Source organism: Homalodisca vitripennis, chromosome 4, assembly GCF_021130785.1.
Source record: "Homalodisca vitripennis isolate AUS2020 chromosome 4, UT_GWSS_2.1, whole genome shotgun sequence".
NCBI classification, from domain to species: Eukaryota; Metazoa; Arthropoda; class Insecta; order Hemiptera; family Cicadellidae; genus Homalodisca; species Homalodisca vitripennis.
The window spans coordinates 76,867,138-76,887,857 of NC_060210.1; the positions used below are offsets into that span (position 1 = coordinate 76,867,138).

Consider the following 20,720-nt stretch of genomic DNA (forward strand, 5'->3'; position numbering starts at 1 on the left):
TGCTCCCTCTCATTGGTGATGTAAATTACTTCGTGTTAGCTAACTCATACTATTCCAACTTAATACCAAATTACTATTAAATTTGAATGTCTGTGGTGTTGTCACCAACAACAAGTCTATGTCTATCTCAGGTTTTTAAATAGGTTGAGTAGTGGTTAAAAAATTTAATATCACTCCATTAAAGTTCCTATCACACTTTTTATAAATGGGATACTCAAAGAAAAGTCAAACCAAGTGACCTTGACGTTAATTTATTCCATATTACACTGTCCATACATATATAACTCCACTCACCTTGCTTTGATAATTTAAGAGTCTAACATAATATCCCATCCTTCATTAAAATTTCAATACAGCATATTACAGTTTCTTATTAATTTCACCACTACTATCTCAGGAGAATCCACACAACCTCCTTGCTTCAAGTCTGGAAAGAGAAGACAGAATCTCCGTATAAAACTACACATACCGACTCAAAACAATACTTATCCCCTCTCCCGTTCAAATCAGCGTCTTCACGAATAAATATAATTTGATTCCTTTCTTATAATTGTCGAAATGTATCACGTTTACTATAATTAATCAATTTAAGTCTTTCTATTTTCTTTTTATTATTTTTTCAAAGCTTTTTATTTAAATTTTTAGCAACATGTGCTTTATGACGTCATCAATATATAAGTCATTTATCCCACAATTGGCTTTTCTGCGTAATTCTATTTAATACTTTTGTAAAACACGAATTTTGGTTATGTTTACTTCATTTTAATTAATCAAATCTTTTCCCGTATAAAGTTTAATATATTTCTTCGTTATTAATTAAATAAATCTCAATTCCGACAACATGTGATTCACTGACGTCACAGTCTGCCGATTCACTGACGTCACAGTCTGCCAATTCCCCGCGAATATTCAAATGTCGTAATTTGACCTGTTACAATAACTATTATTTATATATCTGATAGTTGGTTTTAAGTTTGTCAAGCTAGAAAAAAATAATTTGAGAAAATATTACTAATTAATATTTTAAACACTATTGATATCTTCTCTTCATCAAAACTAGCGCAGCTGGTGATCAATTTGTTTCTTAGGGTGAATTTCTTTATTGATTTAAAAAGAACTGGGTTGTATACCTATACAGTGCTAATGGAATATCGGCTCTTAGAAAAATCCTATTCTTAAAGGGGTTAATTTAACAAATTATTCATTATTGAACTAAATTTTGTTTTAATATCGCTTTTATATAATTTTAAATCTGAGGTCAATTTCAAGTGAACGAAAACAGACTTAAAAACACTATCATGGTGCTCTCCTGTTTGATAAAAAAGAGTCATGGGTAAAAATATTTTAATAGTATAATAAACCATATGGTAGAGATATGAAAACTTTAGAATTTCTGGTGTTGAAACATTACTTTGATTGGAAGTGAGGTAAGACAATCGCTTATCTTGGAGCTGAGACCTAAATATCAATATAAGTGGGATAAGCTATCAATCCTGTCATCATGTAACATTCAACCCTTACGAAAATATTTATGTATTTGTGTCAGTAAACTTTATCTACAATTTCCAAAATGCCTAGCCTAACATTTTTGTAATTTTTATTCTCAACTAATTTTATTATAGAGGTTGAATGATTTAAAAGAAATATTGTAACTGTACATTTAGAAGAAACCTTTTTCTGAATTACAAAGTATTCTTATTTATTTTATCATTTTCTGTATGAAACATCTGGTCTGGTTGTAATGAACATCTGGTGCCCTTATTCACTGCTAGGGTAAGCTATCTTGTTTGGCTAATGCGTTTATAGTACTATTCACAATTCATATCAGCCTTTATGAAACATACAGTAAATGATAATACCCAAAATTGTCAAAACAGTCCCTGTTTCCTCAGTGCTCATTTCAGGTATTTGTGTCATATTGTCCTATGTTTTATTATTTTAAAAAGTTTTCTAAAAGCCATTGTATAAACAGTTTTGAGTAATTATTGTATATATATCACTTACTGCATTGGATTTCTTGTTTATCATGGTAATAATAACTTTTAAATTAACAAATTAGCCTTAATATTCTAACAGTTTTCTATATATTTGTATTAAATTCCAGGATGGCTTTTAACTCTTGGTTGATTTCTTTGTAAATGTTGGTGTTTATGTGTAATTCTTCCAGTTTTTCTTATTACGTATACTATTGTTCTAATAACTAAATCTATCTCAAATCCCTTAAGGTTCCATTCTTTAAATGTTCTAGCATATTAAATTCTTATTTTATTGTTTGTACATCTGAAGACAACCAATGCATGAAATGAAATGAAAAATGTCTTTATTTATAGAGGCGAAGTTAGGACTAAAAAGTTCTCTCTTCTACTTAACCTCTAAACACAAATAAAAACAAAATAAAATAATATCATTCCCATTACAATATCGTAACTGGCATGTAAAAACTACATTACGTTTAATAATTAATTACAATCCAACATACAAATTTACATTTTAAAATTAAAAATTGAGTATATTGATTAAACTCTAACCAAACTATCTTTAATACTATAATCAACTAATAAAACATTTGGTGATAATTTGAACAATATTCGAAAGTGAAGAATCTAAATGGAAATCTACTGGTCATTTCAGATATCCTGTATCACATTTTAACATATGCCACACATTCAGTTAAATTAAAAGTAAAATAGTAGTAAAGTTTGTTTTTCAATAAATCAGACTTCCATAAATGAGATACCTGGTATGTGTAAATAAATCAATATATTGTAGTATTATTATTATTTTTAAACCAAAATGAAAGAAAAGCTTGTAAATTAAGTTTATTTTCAATAAAAATAAGTCACTCAATTAACTAAAACAAACATCAGTTGGTTCTCTAAAACATTTTACAAATTGAAAATAAAACTGAGTGTTATTTGCCTGTTAAAACTTAACATTTATTCAAGTCTTATTAACAGTACAAGTCGCTTTAATCGTAATAATTCAAAATTTTTATTTTTCACTTGGTCTTTTCATCATAAATATTCAGTAAACATCTATTACTTTCTTGTTCTCTCATTAAACTTCGAAAATTAATTGATTTACTCTCCAGCTGGGGTGCAAATCTGAAAGTGGAAAATAAAATTTATTTAGAACGAAACTATTTTATGAATAGTAAAAAACTAAAGGCAATATAAAATACTCACAGTTCTAGAGATGAGACATGTGTTCATTAGAACATTTCTTTAGCAACTTAACCGATCTCAACATGAAATTACTAAGGGGGGATGTAGTCAATAGGGAGGTGGTCAGAACACTACCAGGTGACAGAAGAAAGTGGAAGTTGTTTCTACAATGCAGACATTCCAATCAGCTGTTCTGACCCTAATCTGCCTCAGGCCTACATGACAAACTAAGTCCAGAGCCTGCCTGCACTTAATTTTCAAGATTTGTTCAATTACTTATAAAGAAACTAATACATATTTTCTGGAAATAAAGCTTAATTGTAATAACTCCTCTTGACCTTTTACATTCCATAAATAGAAGCCTAGTGTTTCTGTCATCATGGTTACCATTACCAATTAAATAAAACCAGTACAATCAGATTATGATGTGGAACTTACGTATCCTAAAAATTCCATTTTCCAGGCCAGAAAAGAAGGGAACACTTCCAAAATTAGTTGGATCACTGACTTCTAAGGTTGCTAGGCCTCACACGTTTTCTGGGGGTATAAATCTTCCTTTGATGTGCCTCTTCTTCCAGCTACGTTTTAACTGTATTACCGCAATAACACAGCAATTAATTACGCTATGGATTGAGATATGCTTGTCAAGGTATTCTTAGAAAAGTTTGGAATAATTTTTATATAATGTATCCAAAGGAATGTACTCTAGATACCTAGAAAAAGGTGACTTCGGTCTTTTACAATGGTTTGTTGTTGCTTCAGCGAATGTAAAATACAAAGTCTTCCTGGGAAGGGTCAGTTGTTTCAATGTATAATTGATTCGAGGGTGTTTAAGAGGGAGTCTACTCTATATTTTTTGGTTTCTTTGCACTCAGTCACTAATGAGCTATTACTCATTTGATTCAATGTTTTAAGTAGTGTTGGGACAACCAATTGAATTCAATAATCGAGTGATCACTTAATTCTTCTTTTTTTCACTAGAAAAATTACTGAGTGACAGTATAACTTATTCTATTACTCTTTATGCCAGAAAATTAATTTACTCTTGAGTTATTTGAATCAATAATAATAATACATTAATAGATATTATTTAAATAATAACAGCGAAAAATTACTTATAAATCTCCACTGTAGCAAAGAATGAATTTTCTAGTAAATTAATTAACTTAGTTTGAATGAAAATAAAAACAACAATAATTAACAATAATTTGAATTTAGTTTTAACTATACACATTTTTTAATAAAACATGTTTTTTTTAGAGTGCCATATGGAAAATAACTGCAGCACAGTATGTTATTGATTGCACAATGGATAAACTAATTTTTCTCTCTAAATATTTGAAATAAAATCGTTTGAATTGTATATTTGAAATATGTGATTGTAAAGAGAATAAATATCAAAATTATTAATTCATCTAGTAGAAAAAACTAAGTAAATTAATTTTTCTAAACTGCTGAGTGAATTAATAATTTAACTTCAATTGATCACACCACTAATCCTACAGGTACTCTGATTGTGTTTATCAATCCTTGATGAAAGCAACAACTTCAATTGCTGTTAACTCTTGTCTATAAATGGGTTTCTTAACAAATATTTTTAAAATTTTGTACAGTAGTTTATTAAACCTTTGAGGACCAATGGACAATAATAAAAACACACATCTTTTGACACCTCCAAATTCACTACAGGATTGATTACAATAGTAGGTGCAAGAACAACACAAAAATAGAATTTCACAGAGTAAGTAAAACAAAAAACAGCCATACTGTACTATCATTAAAAGCTTACAACCATCCACACACACTTGATCCAACTGTATCCTATTAAAATCGTCCAACTTCGTTCCATTGAAAAGGACTGGTTAGGCAATATTCCATTTGTGTTTTGGTACAACAAATAAATTTGTACAAACATTCATGTTTTAAGGCCTTGGAAACTTTGTTTGAGTGTTTGAGTTTTTCTGGTTACTCTATTTTCTACCATAAAAATGTAACAAACGAGCATGATCAATTTATTATTACTCATTGGGTAATTTCATTCATAATGTTCACTAATAGTGGGAGTTTTCCTATCCCATCATTTTGGGGAGTAGAGGGATAATTTTGAATTCCATAAAAACATCCACAAATGGATATTACATATTCATATTATACAATATTTTAAAATTCTCAAATGTTCTAGAGTTAAGGTGAAGGATGGGACTTTGGGCCATCCAGCATATAATGAGGTTATGTTTTAACCTGATCAACGGGCAAGAAGTCAAACAAGCTTACATAGTGTGTTCCGAATACTCAGCAAAACTTTTTGCATTCCATGCCAAATTTTTGCAGAAATATCAAAATTAGCAAAAAAGGCTTTGATGACTGGAAACATGGCATGACTACTTCAAAAGTTATAAAAATACATCCGACCATAAATCATGCATCTTAGCAATGAGGAGGAGAATGGTCACATCCGAAAGAATATTCTCTCAGCTCATAGCTCAAGTTGAGGATGAAAAAAGTGAATGGAGATCTGTTTTAAAATGAATAGTAACAGTTGTCAATCTCTAGCTGCTTCTGGATTACCTTTGAGAGAGCATTGTGAGATATTTGGGTCAAACCATAATTGCGGGGACTTTATTTGCAACTCATGTTTCTAAGTATTGCAATCCAGGCTATGGTCTCATTTTGTCCTTCGGCACGTATGAGGAAATCCTCAAACTGATGGCACAAAAAGTTACAAATAATATAATCAGTGAAATAAAAGCAGCAAAGTACTTTTCATAAGTTATTGACTCTAAAACAGATATTTCACATATTGATCAATTGGCCGCGATATTTGATATATTTCCGAACAGAAAACTCCAGTAGAACGATTCCGTTGCTTTCTACCAAATGTTGGCCATAAAGCAGAGGAGCTACTTCGTGCTGTTATTGATGTCCCGGACATATATGGTGTAGACATACAAAACTGCAGAGGACAAACATGTGACAATGCCTGGAGCATGTAAAAACATGTCTGGAGCCTATACTGGCCTACAAGACAGAAATTGATAATGCCATCAACAATATATGCTTCTTGCAGTACTCATTAACTGAATTTAGTCAGTGAGTATTTAACTAGGAGTTGTAGAGAAAGTCTTGTTTTTTCATGCTGCTAAGCAACCTGTATAACTTTTTCTTTGCCTCAACCAAAAGGTGGGAAAGACTTACTAGTTGCTTTAACAAGAAAAACAACTTAAACCTATAATGTCTATCAAACACATGTTGGTCAGCGAGAGATGACACTTGCAAGGCATTGAATGAAGATTGGAAGGGAGTAATTGAAGCACTCAAAATTATTTTCAATTACGAAATAGAAAAGGCAACCACATGAATTGAAGTCGGTAGCTACCTTTGCAAGCTTCAAAGATTGGAAACTGCATTTTTGTCAATTGGGGAGATCTACTCAACAGATTATTAATAGTAAAAAGTTGTAATCATCTGAAATTGACCTGTCAACAGTAGCACTAATGTATGGATCATTATCAGAGTATATTAGTAGCATAAGAAAAGAGTTTGATATTTATGAATATTGAGCTCTTCTAAAGTCGGAAGTGTGTATATATGAAGATGAAGTAAAAAAAGAGGCCATGAAAGCTCTAACCTGTGAGATTGAAGAAGGTAAATTAAAACTTCTTGGCAGAGAAAACTTTGAAACAAACACATTTTTCGTAATGTTAGATTCCCTATGTAAAAGCTGTATACTATTAATACAGTACTTGTAGCTGAGCTCAATTTTTGAATTTCTCATCGTTATTGAAAAAGAAGAACCGGACAAAGAGACACTAACATATCACTGTGAAAAAATGGTGTAGTTTTTATAAAAACCACACAAAAGTCTCTCTTCACCAGAAGATTTTGCCTTATAATATCTACATTTATTTTTATTCTTAGAGCAAGATTGTCCAAAAAGTACTAAAATTGATAAATGATAACAAGATTAAATTGGTTTTAACTTATAATATTGTTTATGCCTTCTACGTTTTTAACACAATTTTGGTTATGAAACATTCAAGGGATGGCAGATAGCTGCTAGCCCCTGGGTGACACAACTTGAAAAACGCCACTGGTTTAGCTGCTGTGTAGAGTTGCTGATCTTGGTAGAACTTGATGAAGTTGTGGACCGACTGAAGACTCTGAGGTGTAGGGCATGACATACCATGGAAGTGTAGGACTTGATTGTAGCAAGCATGTATGTAAAACACTGTTAATAATCGTGTTAATTAAAACAAATGTATTGGAAATTTGATGAAAACATTAATCAGTAGTGTTGTCATACAGCATAAATAAAAAACGTAGTTTTTAGGTAACATTTGTCATAAACATAAGGACATCGTATGTCCAGTGAGAGTACCATGTGCATTTTTATAACTTTATAAATTAAAGAAGTTATTTAAATAATACATTACAATTGTAAAATATTTATTTTTTAGTAACAACCAAAGCAGAATAGATGGATAGAATAAGGCTTAGTAGGGAATTGGCCTTAACTCAGACTTTTGTAATTTTGATATTTGTTAACAGTTTATTGTGTTTGTTGTTCCAGAGAAATCCAGGTCAACTTTCTCCCACAAGAGTTTCCTCTGAAATCTCCAAGTTTAGTCAAGAAAAGGGAAAATATGTAGTTTCTGAAAATGTAGATAAGAACAATCTTTGGGCATTAGATGCAGGGAGGCTGGATAAAGATAATAAATTAAACATAAATTCTCTGATGGTGAAAAATGCAAAAAACACATTAATTGGAACAAAGCATATTAATACATTGGTAACTGACAATGTCGCTGTGATTTTTCCTTCAGATAATGGGTATTTAAATAAAGACTTGAAAAATGCTAAAATATTTCCAGCTGAGTTAGAGTCTAAAAATAAATTTTATCAAACGGGGTATTTCAAGGTACTACTTGTGGTTTTTTCATTGCTTATTGTACTGTGCTTTGGTCTCGTCTTCTATTTTTATACAGATACCTGGTCAGTGAATGGTAAAAACTGTTACCAATGTTCTAGATATGAATCAAATTTTGGTATCGTCAAACCTACTGAATGGGGTGCTATCAGTAATTTCTTAAACTATTCTTGTTGTCCTTTACAAGTTGTCAATTGGGTCATTGTACATACATTAAAACAAGAACTTCCATGCACAAACCTACAAGAATGTTCAGCACAAGTGGAAAGTTACCAATACTACTATAACTCAAACTTCTCTAAGCGTGCTAGAACCATCATAAGAGAAAATTTCATTGTTGGAGGTGATGAAAGAATTTACATTGGACGTGGGTGGGAGAGTGTACAGCGGGTAAATAATTTAAAGATTGGAATTCTTTTTGGAAAAGTTAATAGTGTTATTTCCAAAAATCAGTTATATTTAATCCAGCTTTTGATAAATATTGGCCGGCGATGTGGAAAAATAACAAATGACTTAAAAGTTACTTTACGGTGTAAGGGATATTGTGAAGAGATCGCCAAAGCCCTGGACTTGGCTGAACGGGGGCTTTTTAAAGTAGACAATTTGGAGAGATTTGTGGAAGACTCAATTGATCTAAGTCGACGTTTGGGAGTGAGAGAGGGTCAACAGAGCTGTACACAAATAGGCTGCAGTCTTCACTATAACTCAACTTGTGTGCTATGTCGTGCTTGAGTTAGTCCCATCTCAGGTAAGATCAATTGGTAGGTAATATTTCTTCATGTTTACTTTAAATTTACAACAAATATTTAAAATAATTGTATTTAAATAATTTATATTTAAAATTGTTTATACATTTCAGTTTAACCACAAATTCTTTTTGAGTTAAACAACTTCTATATATCACACGTATAGAGAGTTATGAACCAATTAATGATGTTATTGTTAATGTGTTGGTTACTTTTATTTGAAAACTTTTGGTCTCAGATAACATGTATATATATATATGGTTATACGGTTTCAGTATGTGTGATTATATACATATATTGTGATTATATACCTGACAGTAAGAAGCCAAGTGGTTGAAATAAATCACACAAGCAGATAGAGTATAAAAAAGATTAGATCAGTACCTAAATTTGTCTCATGCGGAGTCCCACAGGGATCAGTATTGGGTCCAGTTTTATTCATATTATTCAATATTCATCCTCTTCACAAATGACTTTCCTAACTGTATACAAGACTACAGTAAAGGACTTATGTATGCTGATGACACAGTTTTATCACTAGGGGAAATATTACCAAAAGATCTCGAAGTAAACGCATTTATAGCACTCAACATGGCCATTCAATATTGTCATAGAAATGAATTGGTTGTCAATGAAAGAAAAACAAAACAGTTAGTACTAGGAAAATACAAAGAGGATACAGGGAGGCTGACTAAATTAGAAGAAGTCACTTCCACTAAATACTAAGGTATAACCATAGACGACAACCTCTCATGGACTCCACACATTGATTCTGTGTGCAAAAAAATCAGCACAGCACTGTATGTAATACGGCGAGTGAAAAGCATAGGTGACTTACTTACAGCAAAAGTTGCCTACTATGCGCTGCTTGAGACACACCTCCGATATGGAATCATCGTATGGGGAGGCACAGCAGGAAGCATACAAAGGTTACTGGTGCTGCAAAACCAAGCTATGAGAATTCTGGGAAATCTTCAATACAGGAAAACGTGCAGGGATTCCTTCAAACAACTTAGAATAATAACTGTTGTAAATTTATACATCCTAGAAGCTGCACTCTAAAATTGTATATAAATAAAGTGTAAAATTAATGAATTAAATGATATGAATGAATGGAATGAAAGATGACTGAAATGAAATATGTGTTTTATACACACAAGATTCAAGATTCAAGATTCAAGATCTTTATTTGTTGTTAAACATGATTTACATGCAATAAACATCGTCAGTAATATGAATGGCTTAAAAAATATTTAAACTAAGAACTTCTTATTTCAGTTTCCTTAAGCTTCTTTCAATTTCTTAATTTTTAATAATTAATTAACAAATTTAAATAGAGTAACAAGAAAATAACAACAAGAATTAACAGAAAATATTAACAAGATTAACAGTGAATAACAATACAATAACAAAAAGCCTATAACTAGTGAATTAAAATAATCGAGATAAAATTGGTAAAATTAGTCAACAATTTAAAATAAACTACAACAAATCAACAGTAATGAATGTATTATCCTAATTTAAAATCTCATATCACTAGTATCACTTGCCAAATATTGTTCTATAGAATAAAAAGCTTTCTCTTTAAACCAGGTCCTCAGTACATTTTTAAATTTCACCATGCTGACTGACCAAGCTATTCTTGGTAGTTTATTAAGGGGAGGCGGTACCCCTATCTTTGTAATGTTAACATAGGAACCATTATCTCAGAAACTAATGGACCAATCAACCTAAATTTTTTTATACAAACATATATAGGTATTTAAGCAACTACTGAGTTTTTTTGGTGCTTGTATCTTAAAAAATAAATTTTTTATGATTTTTTTTTTCAAACCCATATTGAAATATCAAACTTGGAATTTAGAATATTTTTTTTAGGTACCTAATTATAATAGGAGGCATCTCAAAAAAACTCAGTAGGTGCCAAAATACCTATATAAATGTGTGTAAAAGTTTCAAGTTGATTGTCCAAGTAGTTCTGAGAAACGTGTACCTTTTGTGTGCAAAAACTGTAAAAAAGTAAATTTGCGGGAAATCGCAAAAAACGAATATAATGACCTATTTAGCTATGTTATATAATATTTTTACCTATATATGATATGTAATTGGTTTTTTATAATTAAATGTGATCTTTATATTAATAGAATAGGGCTATATATGCTTTTAATATTTAGAATTATCTATATTGGAAAATTTGTATATCAAAAGTAACGCGATGCGGGTTAGGCCTATAGTCATAACGGAGTGAAAGATAATACAAAAAAATTAATTAGGCTATATTATTTCAAACATTTTTGAGTTTAGAATACATTTATAAGAGAAATAACAGAGAAAAATTATGAAATAGAACTTATACCCAGCCACAAATAGAGTAAACAATAACAAAATTATAGAAAAAAACATGCAATTTATTTACCGTAGCATTAGTGCATTCCTGGATCATATGCAGGCTCCTCTTCAAAATCCTCCTCAATCCTTCTTTTTAAATTCCTGGTTTGTCTCCTTGCTTGTCTTTGAAAGTCACTTATCGCACAATTTGCTCGTCGCACTCGCTCGTATAGTCAAAACTTTTCATTGCGTCAATTGTCCTCTTGCAAGGTTCAATGCCTACTGCTCTAAGCATTTTGCATTTTTGCTATGTTGCCATCATTAAAAGTAGAAATAGCATCATAAGCACCAAACTCAAGTGTGTTCAATGTCACAAAATTCTTTTTTTGGCACTCTAGACCAGATGACATTATTGATGCTTTCATTGACAATTCTGCGTCTTACCGTGTAAACATTTTCGAAGAAGGTCAGGATTTTGCTAAAAGCCTGAAAGATTGGTTTCAAGGCTAACATTATAGCTGAAGGAATGCTGTTCTTATGAGAATATGGCTCTTTAGTGTGCTTTGCCTTGTTGTATTTACACCATGTATTTTCTCCTGACGGGCAAAGGCCATGCTGAGGATTGTCGTCCGTCGAAAGTTTATGAAAATATATGGCCCAAACCGCTGCCTTCATGTTCTGTAGGTTATCAGTATTTTTCCTAATAGCATTTCCATAATAGGTTTGCAATTGATCAATTATGCCATCTGTTAGTCTATTCTTTCCACCTAGTTTGCCGCCATCAGAAAGTGTTACGCCTTTTGAGTCTCTTTTTAGTTTCCTTAGCCTAGACCCCATTCTCTTTTGAATATGGCCTATACACTCCAGTTTCTGTATTTCCACTTCACCATAAGGGTTTACTGTCTGCAATAGTTTTGAAACTATTTGTATCTCCATCACCTAAATACTCTAAGTACCTAACATTATACTTATTTACTGATCGGTGAAAAATAGCTAAGGCTCCAGCTGACTCCATACCTCCGCTCGAGCCTTGATAATTTGCCGAACAAATAGCCTCATGTTGTTGTTTGTCCAAACAATTACAAAATTTAGATAACACTTCTATGTCCATAACTTTTCCTGTGTCAACACTTGTACAAGTAACAATTCCGTTTAGAGAGCTAAAGCCACGCCGTTGCCAAGTGCCATCAATACCTACTTTTAAGTCGCGTTCGTTCTTACCTAAGGTTTTATTTTCCTCAACAGCCTCATCCACACAGTTTAGTTTTCATGGATTCATCCATTACCTGTTTAGCCTTGTCTTTTAAAAATTTTATTATATCGAAACGGTTTTGTTGGAGGTTGCGGAAGATTCATTTACGCCACATAACATTTTGCCTGCAGCCATACCTTTCCCGATAGACCTCAGTCCATACACTAGTCTAATATTTACATCAAATAGAGTCTTTTTTTCTAAATTAATATTCCTAGAACTATTAAATTTATGTACATATTTACAATGGCAACAATAAATCTCCATCTCAAAAGCCAGGCCAAAATGTTGAGCAGCACGCACTTGTAAACCACTTTTCTTGCAATTTTTACAAAGTGATGAACTAAAAAGTTGATCTGATAAAATTTGCATGTTTAATAATTTCCATTGTCATAGTTTTTCATCACAATTAAACATCTCATACTTATCTATGTTTATTTTCTTTGAAGAGCTTGACTGAGATTGTGTTGACATTTCAGGCCTAGGGGTAGACTCATCTTTTGACATCTCATTAGGGTTAGGACTGGCTGGTTTTCTTTTCCTACCACCAACTCCTTAAACGGGGTTTAGCATAACTACTTTTAACACGAGGCATATTTATAACATAAACAATCTTGTTAGCAATAATAAATATAATTACTAACTAACACTCACTATATCACTTCACAAAGCACCAAAACACTAAGCAAAACAATAAACAAACAGTATAAAGTCAGAAGCAGAACTCAAAGCTGATGAAATAGAAGTTAGTTCAGGCCTGCCAACACAACAAAAGCAAATTATAGCACACAAAAAATAAAAGGTCATATGTATAATAGTACATGTGTGAATAAACGCAAGCGCTGTCACAAATTTTCTTCCTGAAACATGATGTAAGCATATTTTAAAACTTTTTTTCTGTAGGTTTACAATTTTCAAATATACATGTATTATATATCATTGTGTGCAGAAAAAGCCGCTTAACATTTTAAAAAAATAAAAAAAAATGTGAAAAAAATATTTTTCTGGGGTACCGCCTCCCCTTAAACAATTCTATTTCAATAAATATATGACTTTTCTTTGTTTTCTCTAATCTAACACTTAAAACATCTAACTTTCCATTATATCGAGTTGGGTAACTATGTACATCCTGTCTTAGCTGATATTTACTTAGGTTTGCCTTAACTCTTAACAAACAATCATAAATAAATAGACAAGGCAGAGTCATTATATGTAATTCTTTAAAAACTGGGTAGCAAGACTCTCTTTCTGGTATACCCTTAACTACTCTTAGTGCCTTTTTTTGCCATAAAAACACTTGCTTGGCTGCACTACTATTACCCCATAACACCACTCCATACAGTAGATGAGGATGAAAGAATGCATAGTAAGCTGTCAACAGCATCTCTGAACTTACACAGCTTTTTAATTTACGTAATAAATAAATTACTCTAGCTAATTTTTTACAAATAGTTTGAATATGAAAGTCCCAGCTTAGCCTACTATCTAAATATATACCCAACTGCTTAACAGGTTTAAAATTATTGCTTACATTAAAATCTAAGGAGAAACATATGTGTTCAGTTTTGTCATTATTTACTACAAGAGAGTTGACTTTGAACCATTCTTTTGCTCTTTCTAATGCTCTGCTCTGATCCAACATAAGAAGGTCTAGCTGTTTGTTCCTGCTCAGTAGTGTTGCATCATCTGCATATAGAACTGAATTGCAAGGCATGCTATTTGCAAAGTCATTCACCGCTATAATGAACAAGAAAGGTCCCAATACTGATCCTTGTGGTACACCAATTTTTACATTACAGAAATCAGATTGGTCATTAGCCTGTACCACCGTCTGCCTTCTACCAGTGAGGTATGATGAAAAAAGTCTCAGTTCCCCATCCTTAACACCATATTGATTTAGTTTTTTCAACAGCAAGTCATGTGGAATGCAGTCAAATGCTTTTGATAGATCTATTAGTGTAGCAGAACATATGGTTTTACATTCAAAACTATTTAAGACTTTACTGACTACTGATTCTACAGCCTTGATAGTATTACGGCCACGTATAAACCCAAACTGCTCATCACAGATAAGACCATTCTGTGATATATATCCATACAGCTGCTCTTTTATACAATGTTCAAAAATCTTACTAAAAATAGGTACCAAAGATATTGGGCGATAATTGGCTGGATTCAGTTTATCTCCTTTCTTATAAATAGGTATCACTTTAATTACTTTCATAACATTTGGAAATACGTTTTGCTGAAGCATCATGTTGTACAGATATAATAGTGGCTCCAATATAACATAAATAATTTCTTTTACAACCTTGTTTGAAAAACCATATATGTCCTCACTTTGAGATGAACTTAACTGTGATACACATTTCAAAATATCAAATTCTGTAATGTAATGCCACTTAAACTTTAAATCTAAATTAGAATGACTAGACAGGTATTGGTTTAAAAATTCTAAAGCTTTGCTACTATTATTGTTTTGACTGATGGCATTACTTTGATTTAGCTGGGAAGCAGCATTAACAAAATATTCATTCAATTGTTTGGAATCCACTTCTGGTTCTTTACTTAATTTTATACTTTGACTTTCTGCTTTTATTACATTCCATGCAGCTTGACACTTGTTATTTGCATTTTGAATGTAATGACTATTTGCAGCTATCTTTGCCTGAGTAATTTTACACTTGTATCTTTTTTTTGCCAAAGCATAGTTATTCTTAAGCTGAATTTTATCCTCATTATTTACACCATGTTTTAACCTATCTTACAAAACTAGCAAAAATTCTCTCATTTTCTTCAGTTCAGGTGTAAACCAATTAACTTTCGGTTTGTTTCTTAAAGAGTTAACTTTAGTTTTCTTAACCTTACAGCAGTTATTATAGATACCTGACAATACACCAATAAATGAACTGAAAGCCTCATCTACATCACTATACATTCTTAATGGCAACCAATCTACGTGTATTAGTTGAGCTTTCAAGTTAGAAATTGCTCCTGGTTTCAGATTTCTTACACTACAATATTTATTCTCTTTATCCCTCGTTAAATTTGTATTGTTAAATGTTACAAAAAGTCCTGCATGGTCAGACAAACAAGGTTCAAATACTTTACAGTTAGTTTTTTCTTTCAAGTCATTAGTTATGACATTGTCCAGGCATGCATTGTTTCTTGTACTCTCAGTATTTAAGCAATATAAGTTTCCAAATACAAATATTAGTTTCCAGTGGTTATATGCTATTAGAAAACATTATTTCTCTTAAATAATTCTACATTCGAGCAATCACTGCTTTGAGTGATAATTAATTTTAAAACAGGCTATTCCCTTGAGTATATTAAGTTTAAATATTAAATTATAATCTTGATATTTGCTGCCCAATAAAAAATAAAAATATTAAGAAACAGATTAAAGATAAAACTCCATGGATAACTAAAGAAATTACGGAGACAAAAAATGTTTTAATTTTCCTTGAATCACTCTGGGTTCGAAATCGTAATAAATTTGGAATTAAAAATCTTTTAAAAATGCAAAAGCAAAAATATAAAAGTCTGCTAAGAAAAACAAAACAAGAATATATGACAAATAAAATTTTGAATTCAAAAAACATAAATGCTGATACATGGAAAATCATAAACAGAGATTCAGGAAGAAATACAAAAAATAAAGCTAACATTTCACTACGAAGCAATGCTAATTTGATAACTGATCCCAATGTTATTGCCAATCAGTTTAATGAATATTTTAAGGGCATCCCTGAACAATTGGCCATTAATTTTAATAATCTGAATTACTCTTTTAAGGGTAAAAGAATTGAAAGCAGCATGTTTCTTCACCCAACCTCTGAAAAAGAGATTCTTAAAATTATAACGAGCTTGAAGAATAGTTTTGCAGTTGGTTGGTTGGTTGCATAAGTACTAATTTATTAAAGAATATTTCAGATGTTATAGCAGGACCTTTATCATCTATAATTAATACAAGTTTTGAATCAGGAATTTTCCCAGACAGTCTAAACATTTCTAAAATTGTGCCTATTTTTAAAAACAAGGGAAACTGCTCAGAAATGATTAACTATAGACCAGTTGCACTTCTGCCTGTTATTTCTAAAGTTTTTGAGAAAGCTATTTGTAATAGGTTAATTGATTTTTTAGAAGCTAAGAGCATACTTTTTGTAAATCAGCATGGATTCATGAGGGGAAAATCCACTTTGTCAGCCATAATCAAATTTCTTAATGAAATAATGAAAGGAATGATAAATGGTGATTTTATTTGTGGTGTGTTTCTGGATTTGCAAAAAGCTTTTGACTGTGTAAATATAAATATTTTGCTTGATGAATTAGAAAACTACGGAATAAGAGGGACACCTCATGATTTACTGAAATCTTACTTGGTCTGTCGGAAACAGTTTGTCACCATAAAAAATGATCAGGCTGAAGTCACATCTAAAAGATCAGACATTAAGTGGGGTGTGCCTCAGAGTTCCGTTCTTGGTCCATTGCTATTTTTAATATATATTAATGACATTAGAAATGTAAGTAATCCTAACCAGACAATTTTATATGCAGATGACACATCTATACTATATATTTTACTCTCAGTTGGTTTATGGTATTGAAATATGGGGAAATACATTTAAGAAGAACATTAATAAAATTTTATTAATAAAAAAAATCAGTACATTATATTTCTGGTATTGGCTATAAGGATTCATGTAAACAAAAATTTCAAGAACTTCATATTATGACAGTCCCTTGTTTAGTTGTGTATAAACTGTTGCTTTATATGGCTACGTCAAACAACCTAACATATAAAAACATCCACCAATATAACACAAGGGGCGCAAACAATATTGTAACCAAAAAACTGATTTCCAAACAATATTCATTAGCAACATTATCTCTTGGACCAAAATTATGGAACACACTGCCAAATGAATTAAGATCACTGCCATTTCGAATTTTCAAAAGACAAATTGGATTTTTCCTTTTGGAACACCCACTTTATGAAGTGGATGAGTTTTTTGGGATTAGTCATAAATTAAATAATTATTGTTGATTTTGGGAAATTCTTTTATCTGTGTTGTAATTAGTTTTTAATTAATTAATTGATTTGTTTTAATTGATTTATTTATTTAATATATCACTTCTTTTAAAGATCTGGACGAACGAAGGATTGCATTGCTTTTAAAATTGAAATGTACAATATTGTGTTTTTCAATGTGACAATGTATGTAATCTTTACCGGTAATAAATGAGTATCATTGAGTATTATAAATTGTGTACATACTGTAAAATTTCATGTCCTTATCTTCATCATTTTCCATTGACCTTGGGTTAAAAAATTAATCAATATTATTAATTGAAACGGCCATAATTCCTTATGGACCAATACAAACTTTTGGTTCCATTTTGTTGCCTTGAAGGAAAATATCCTAAGAGACAGGTATGTTCATACACAGCCCACATTAAAATAGCCATTTTTTGGTACCATTGAAAAAAAACCATTCAAGAAAGTTACATTTAAAAAAATTGAATTGTTCAAACGATTTATTTGTCTAAATAGATTTCAATCACTTTAATTATTGTCATATTTGGAACATAGAGAAAAGAATTTATTGAACTCAGCCATTAAGATTTGGTTCAAAGTGTACTTAAAGTTATATAACTAACATTTTTGGAATATATATAGTCACTTAAATTTGTAATTCAGTCCTTCAGTTTATTGTAATTCAGTCATTCAATAAAATGTAATTCTGATTGGTGATTATTCATACATTAACTGTTCATTTCTGATGCCTCATATTCTTTTTTTGAATACAAGTATTTTAACATGTATTAAAATCAGTATTACACATTTTTATTACAATCTGAATAGGATGATCAAGAGTCTGTTTAATTTTAAAGAGGAAATTCTTTTGTTCTTTTTAGTTAATTTCAACAACACATGTAAAACTGTTTTTTAGTAAATTTATTTATTTTTTTTATTATTAGACTTATTCTTTTTAATATACACTTGTTAAACCTATTTAAATATGTTTTTTTTTTTGTTTTAGATGGTATACATCCAAAGGGATAAGAAAGAAAGTGGAACTGGCAGCTTTATTCCATGAAGAACGAAATGTCAACCAGTGATAAGGAAGATTCCTCATTGTGTGACTTGAACCCATGTGCTAATACAATGGAAATAAACTGTATACACATTGATGGAGGAGAGGGAAACCACATTGGCAACAAACACATCAACATTACTCGAACTAGAAATGTCAACATTATAGTGCATGATCTAGAGAGTCATTCCAATAGTCCGGAGGCACAAATTATTAAAGATATTCATAAAAACTTCAAGAAAGACATGACTGAAGTGAAATTAGTCGAGAGACGTATTTGTGTGCTATTTAATACATTATTATTTGGAAGTATAATTATTTTTGCCCTTGGTGTAACTTTTATTTTTTCAATAACTAGCAAAGTTGATGAAAATGGCAAAAGTGATGAAGAAGAAGTACTGAACAAGACAAGTATTTGTAATAGTATTTGCATTGTGGGAAGAGATGAATGGGGTTGGATACCTGTACGAGACAAGGAGTATTGTATTCCACCTAATGCCACATATGTGAGAGTAAACCTACTACAGAAAGCTTGTTCTAATTTTAATCAATGTAGTCATGTTATTAAGAATTTCCAAAGTACAATCATGTACACCGATGATGGTGTTGCTCTGGTCAATAAGACCACTAAATCTAACTTCATCATTGGTGGTGATGAAAGAGTATATATTGGTAGAGGTTGGGACTGTTCTGCTTTCATTGATTATCTCTACATAGATATAATGTTTAGTAACTATTTTTACACACTGACCAGAATGCATATATATCTAGTCATGCACATTATTAATAATGGGTTTCAGTGTGGTCATATAAGACCTGGGTTCATATTAGCTTTGAAATGTGGTAACACTTGTTACTTCTACAAAGATTTTGAAAGTGCTATAGTAATTGCGAAAAAAGATGTTAATTACTTCAAAAATTATGAATCATTTTTAAACTATTCAAAACTTATAAATCCAAATATTTTGGGGAATTCTAATACTTGTAAAACTGTCAGTTCTGAAGTTTTAGTTTATAATGTTTGGCAGAATGTAACATTCAAAATGTTGTACTGATCAAAATGAAAGGTAGATTGTTCATTACTTATTTGAGGATATGTCCGGCAGCATGGATCATATCAAACAGACACATTGAACATCATGCAATCCAATCAGGGATGATAGCCACAATTGTTTATGTACAATGGCTCTTTAAAGAGAGAAAATGAAAGCCTGTTCTCACATTATTGTACTGTAGAAATCACCAAACTGTTCATTAACAAAATTTACAAACAACACCAGTTTTTATGTTTTACTTTAACAAGCTTTTTTTACCAAGTGGTACTTCGATGGATGGTATGATGTACAGATCTTGCATTATTTAGATTAACTGGATTGGAAATAGGATTAGCTGTCTTTATCATAATCGCAAATTGACGATTACTATCTATAATCCGTTGTTTAACTAATTTTACTCACAGTGTCTTTGTGTCTTGTGTCATTATTCAAAGCACTGTTTTAAATTAAACCTATAATACTGCTGTTAACGATGATGAGTATTGTCCAGAGTGTTCCAATTTGGATTGCCACTGACATCACTGAATTAACTCCTTAAACATTTAACTCATTAATTTGTAAATTCAGTATATAACTACCACCCCTTGGAGAAACAAGTCAGTGAGACTACAACCATTCAGGTACAAAGAATTAGTAATGAAGGAACATAATTATTATACATTTAAATGAGCAGTCACACTGTTTACTAATTGTATCAACAATTTTGAGCAGACCAACGAAATGTGCTCACAAACTTGGTTTATTTTATTTAATTTTTGAAGAGCGACATCTTTTTATTTTTATATTAAAAGTAAGTTACACACAGAATTTATTTGATTGTAGTGAATTTTTATTGTGTCATCGTTTTTTTATTCATATCTAAAGAACATTTGAAAAAGTATTAATTAAATCGAATATAGTAAAAATAAAAAAAATATTGTTTGGTTAAAATTTTTAAACTTATCTACTTGATTTGCTGTTTACATTTTTTAATAAAATGAATTGCTCCAGAGTGTTTAAAATCTTCTCTTTTTAAAGTTTGTTCTAAGTTTTCCTATTAGAGAAAACATAAATCTGTATCTAAGAATAGAAAATTGAAGAATGTTTTTGGTTTATTTTAATGTAAATCCAGAATGTATGAAATAATCAATGCATGTCTGTTGGATTA

General features: G+C 31.0%; 1 protein-coding gene across 1 annotated transcript; it reads left to right on the plus strand.

Annotated features, from left to right (window-relative positions):
• Positions 1–1,941: 1,941 nt before the first annotated feature.
• LOC124359557 (peptidoglycan-recognition protein LF-like) lies at positions 1,942–19,588 on the plus strand. The gene is made up of 3 exons (XM_046812404.1): positions 1,942–2,029; positions 7,735–8,839; positions 18,465–19,588. Exons 1-2 carry the CDS (start codon positions 2,027–2,029, stop codon positions 8,821–8,823), a joined length of 1,092 nt encoding a protein of 363 aa, XP_046668360.1. The 5' UTR covers positions 1,942–2,026; the 3' UTR covers positions 8,824–8,839; positions 18,465–19,588.
• Positions 19,589–20,720: the final 1,132 nt, after the last annotated feature.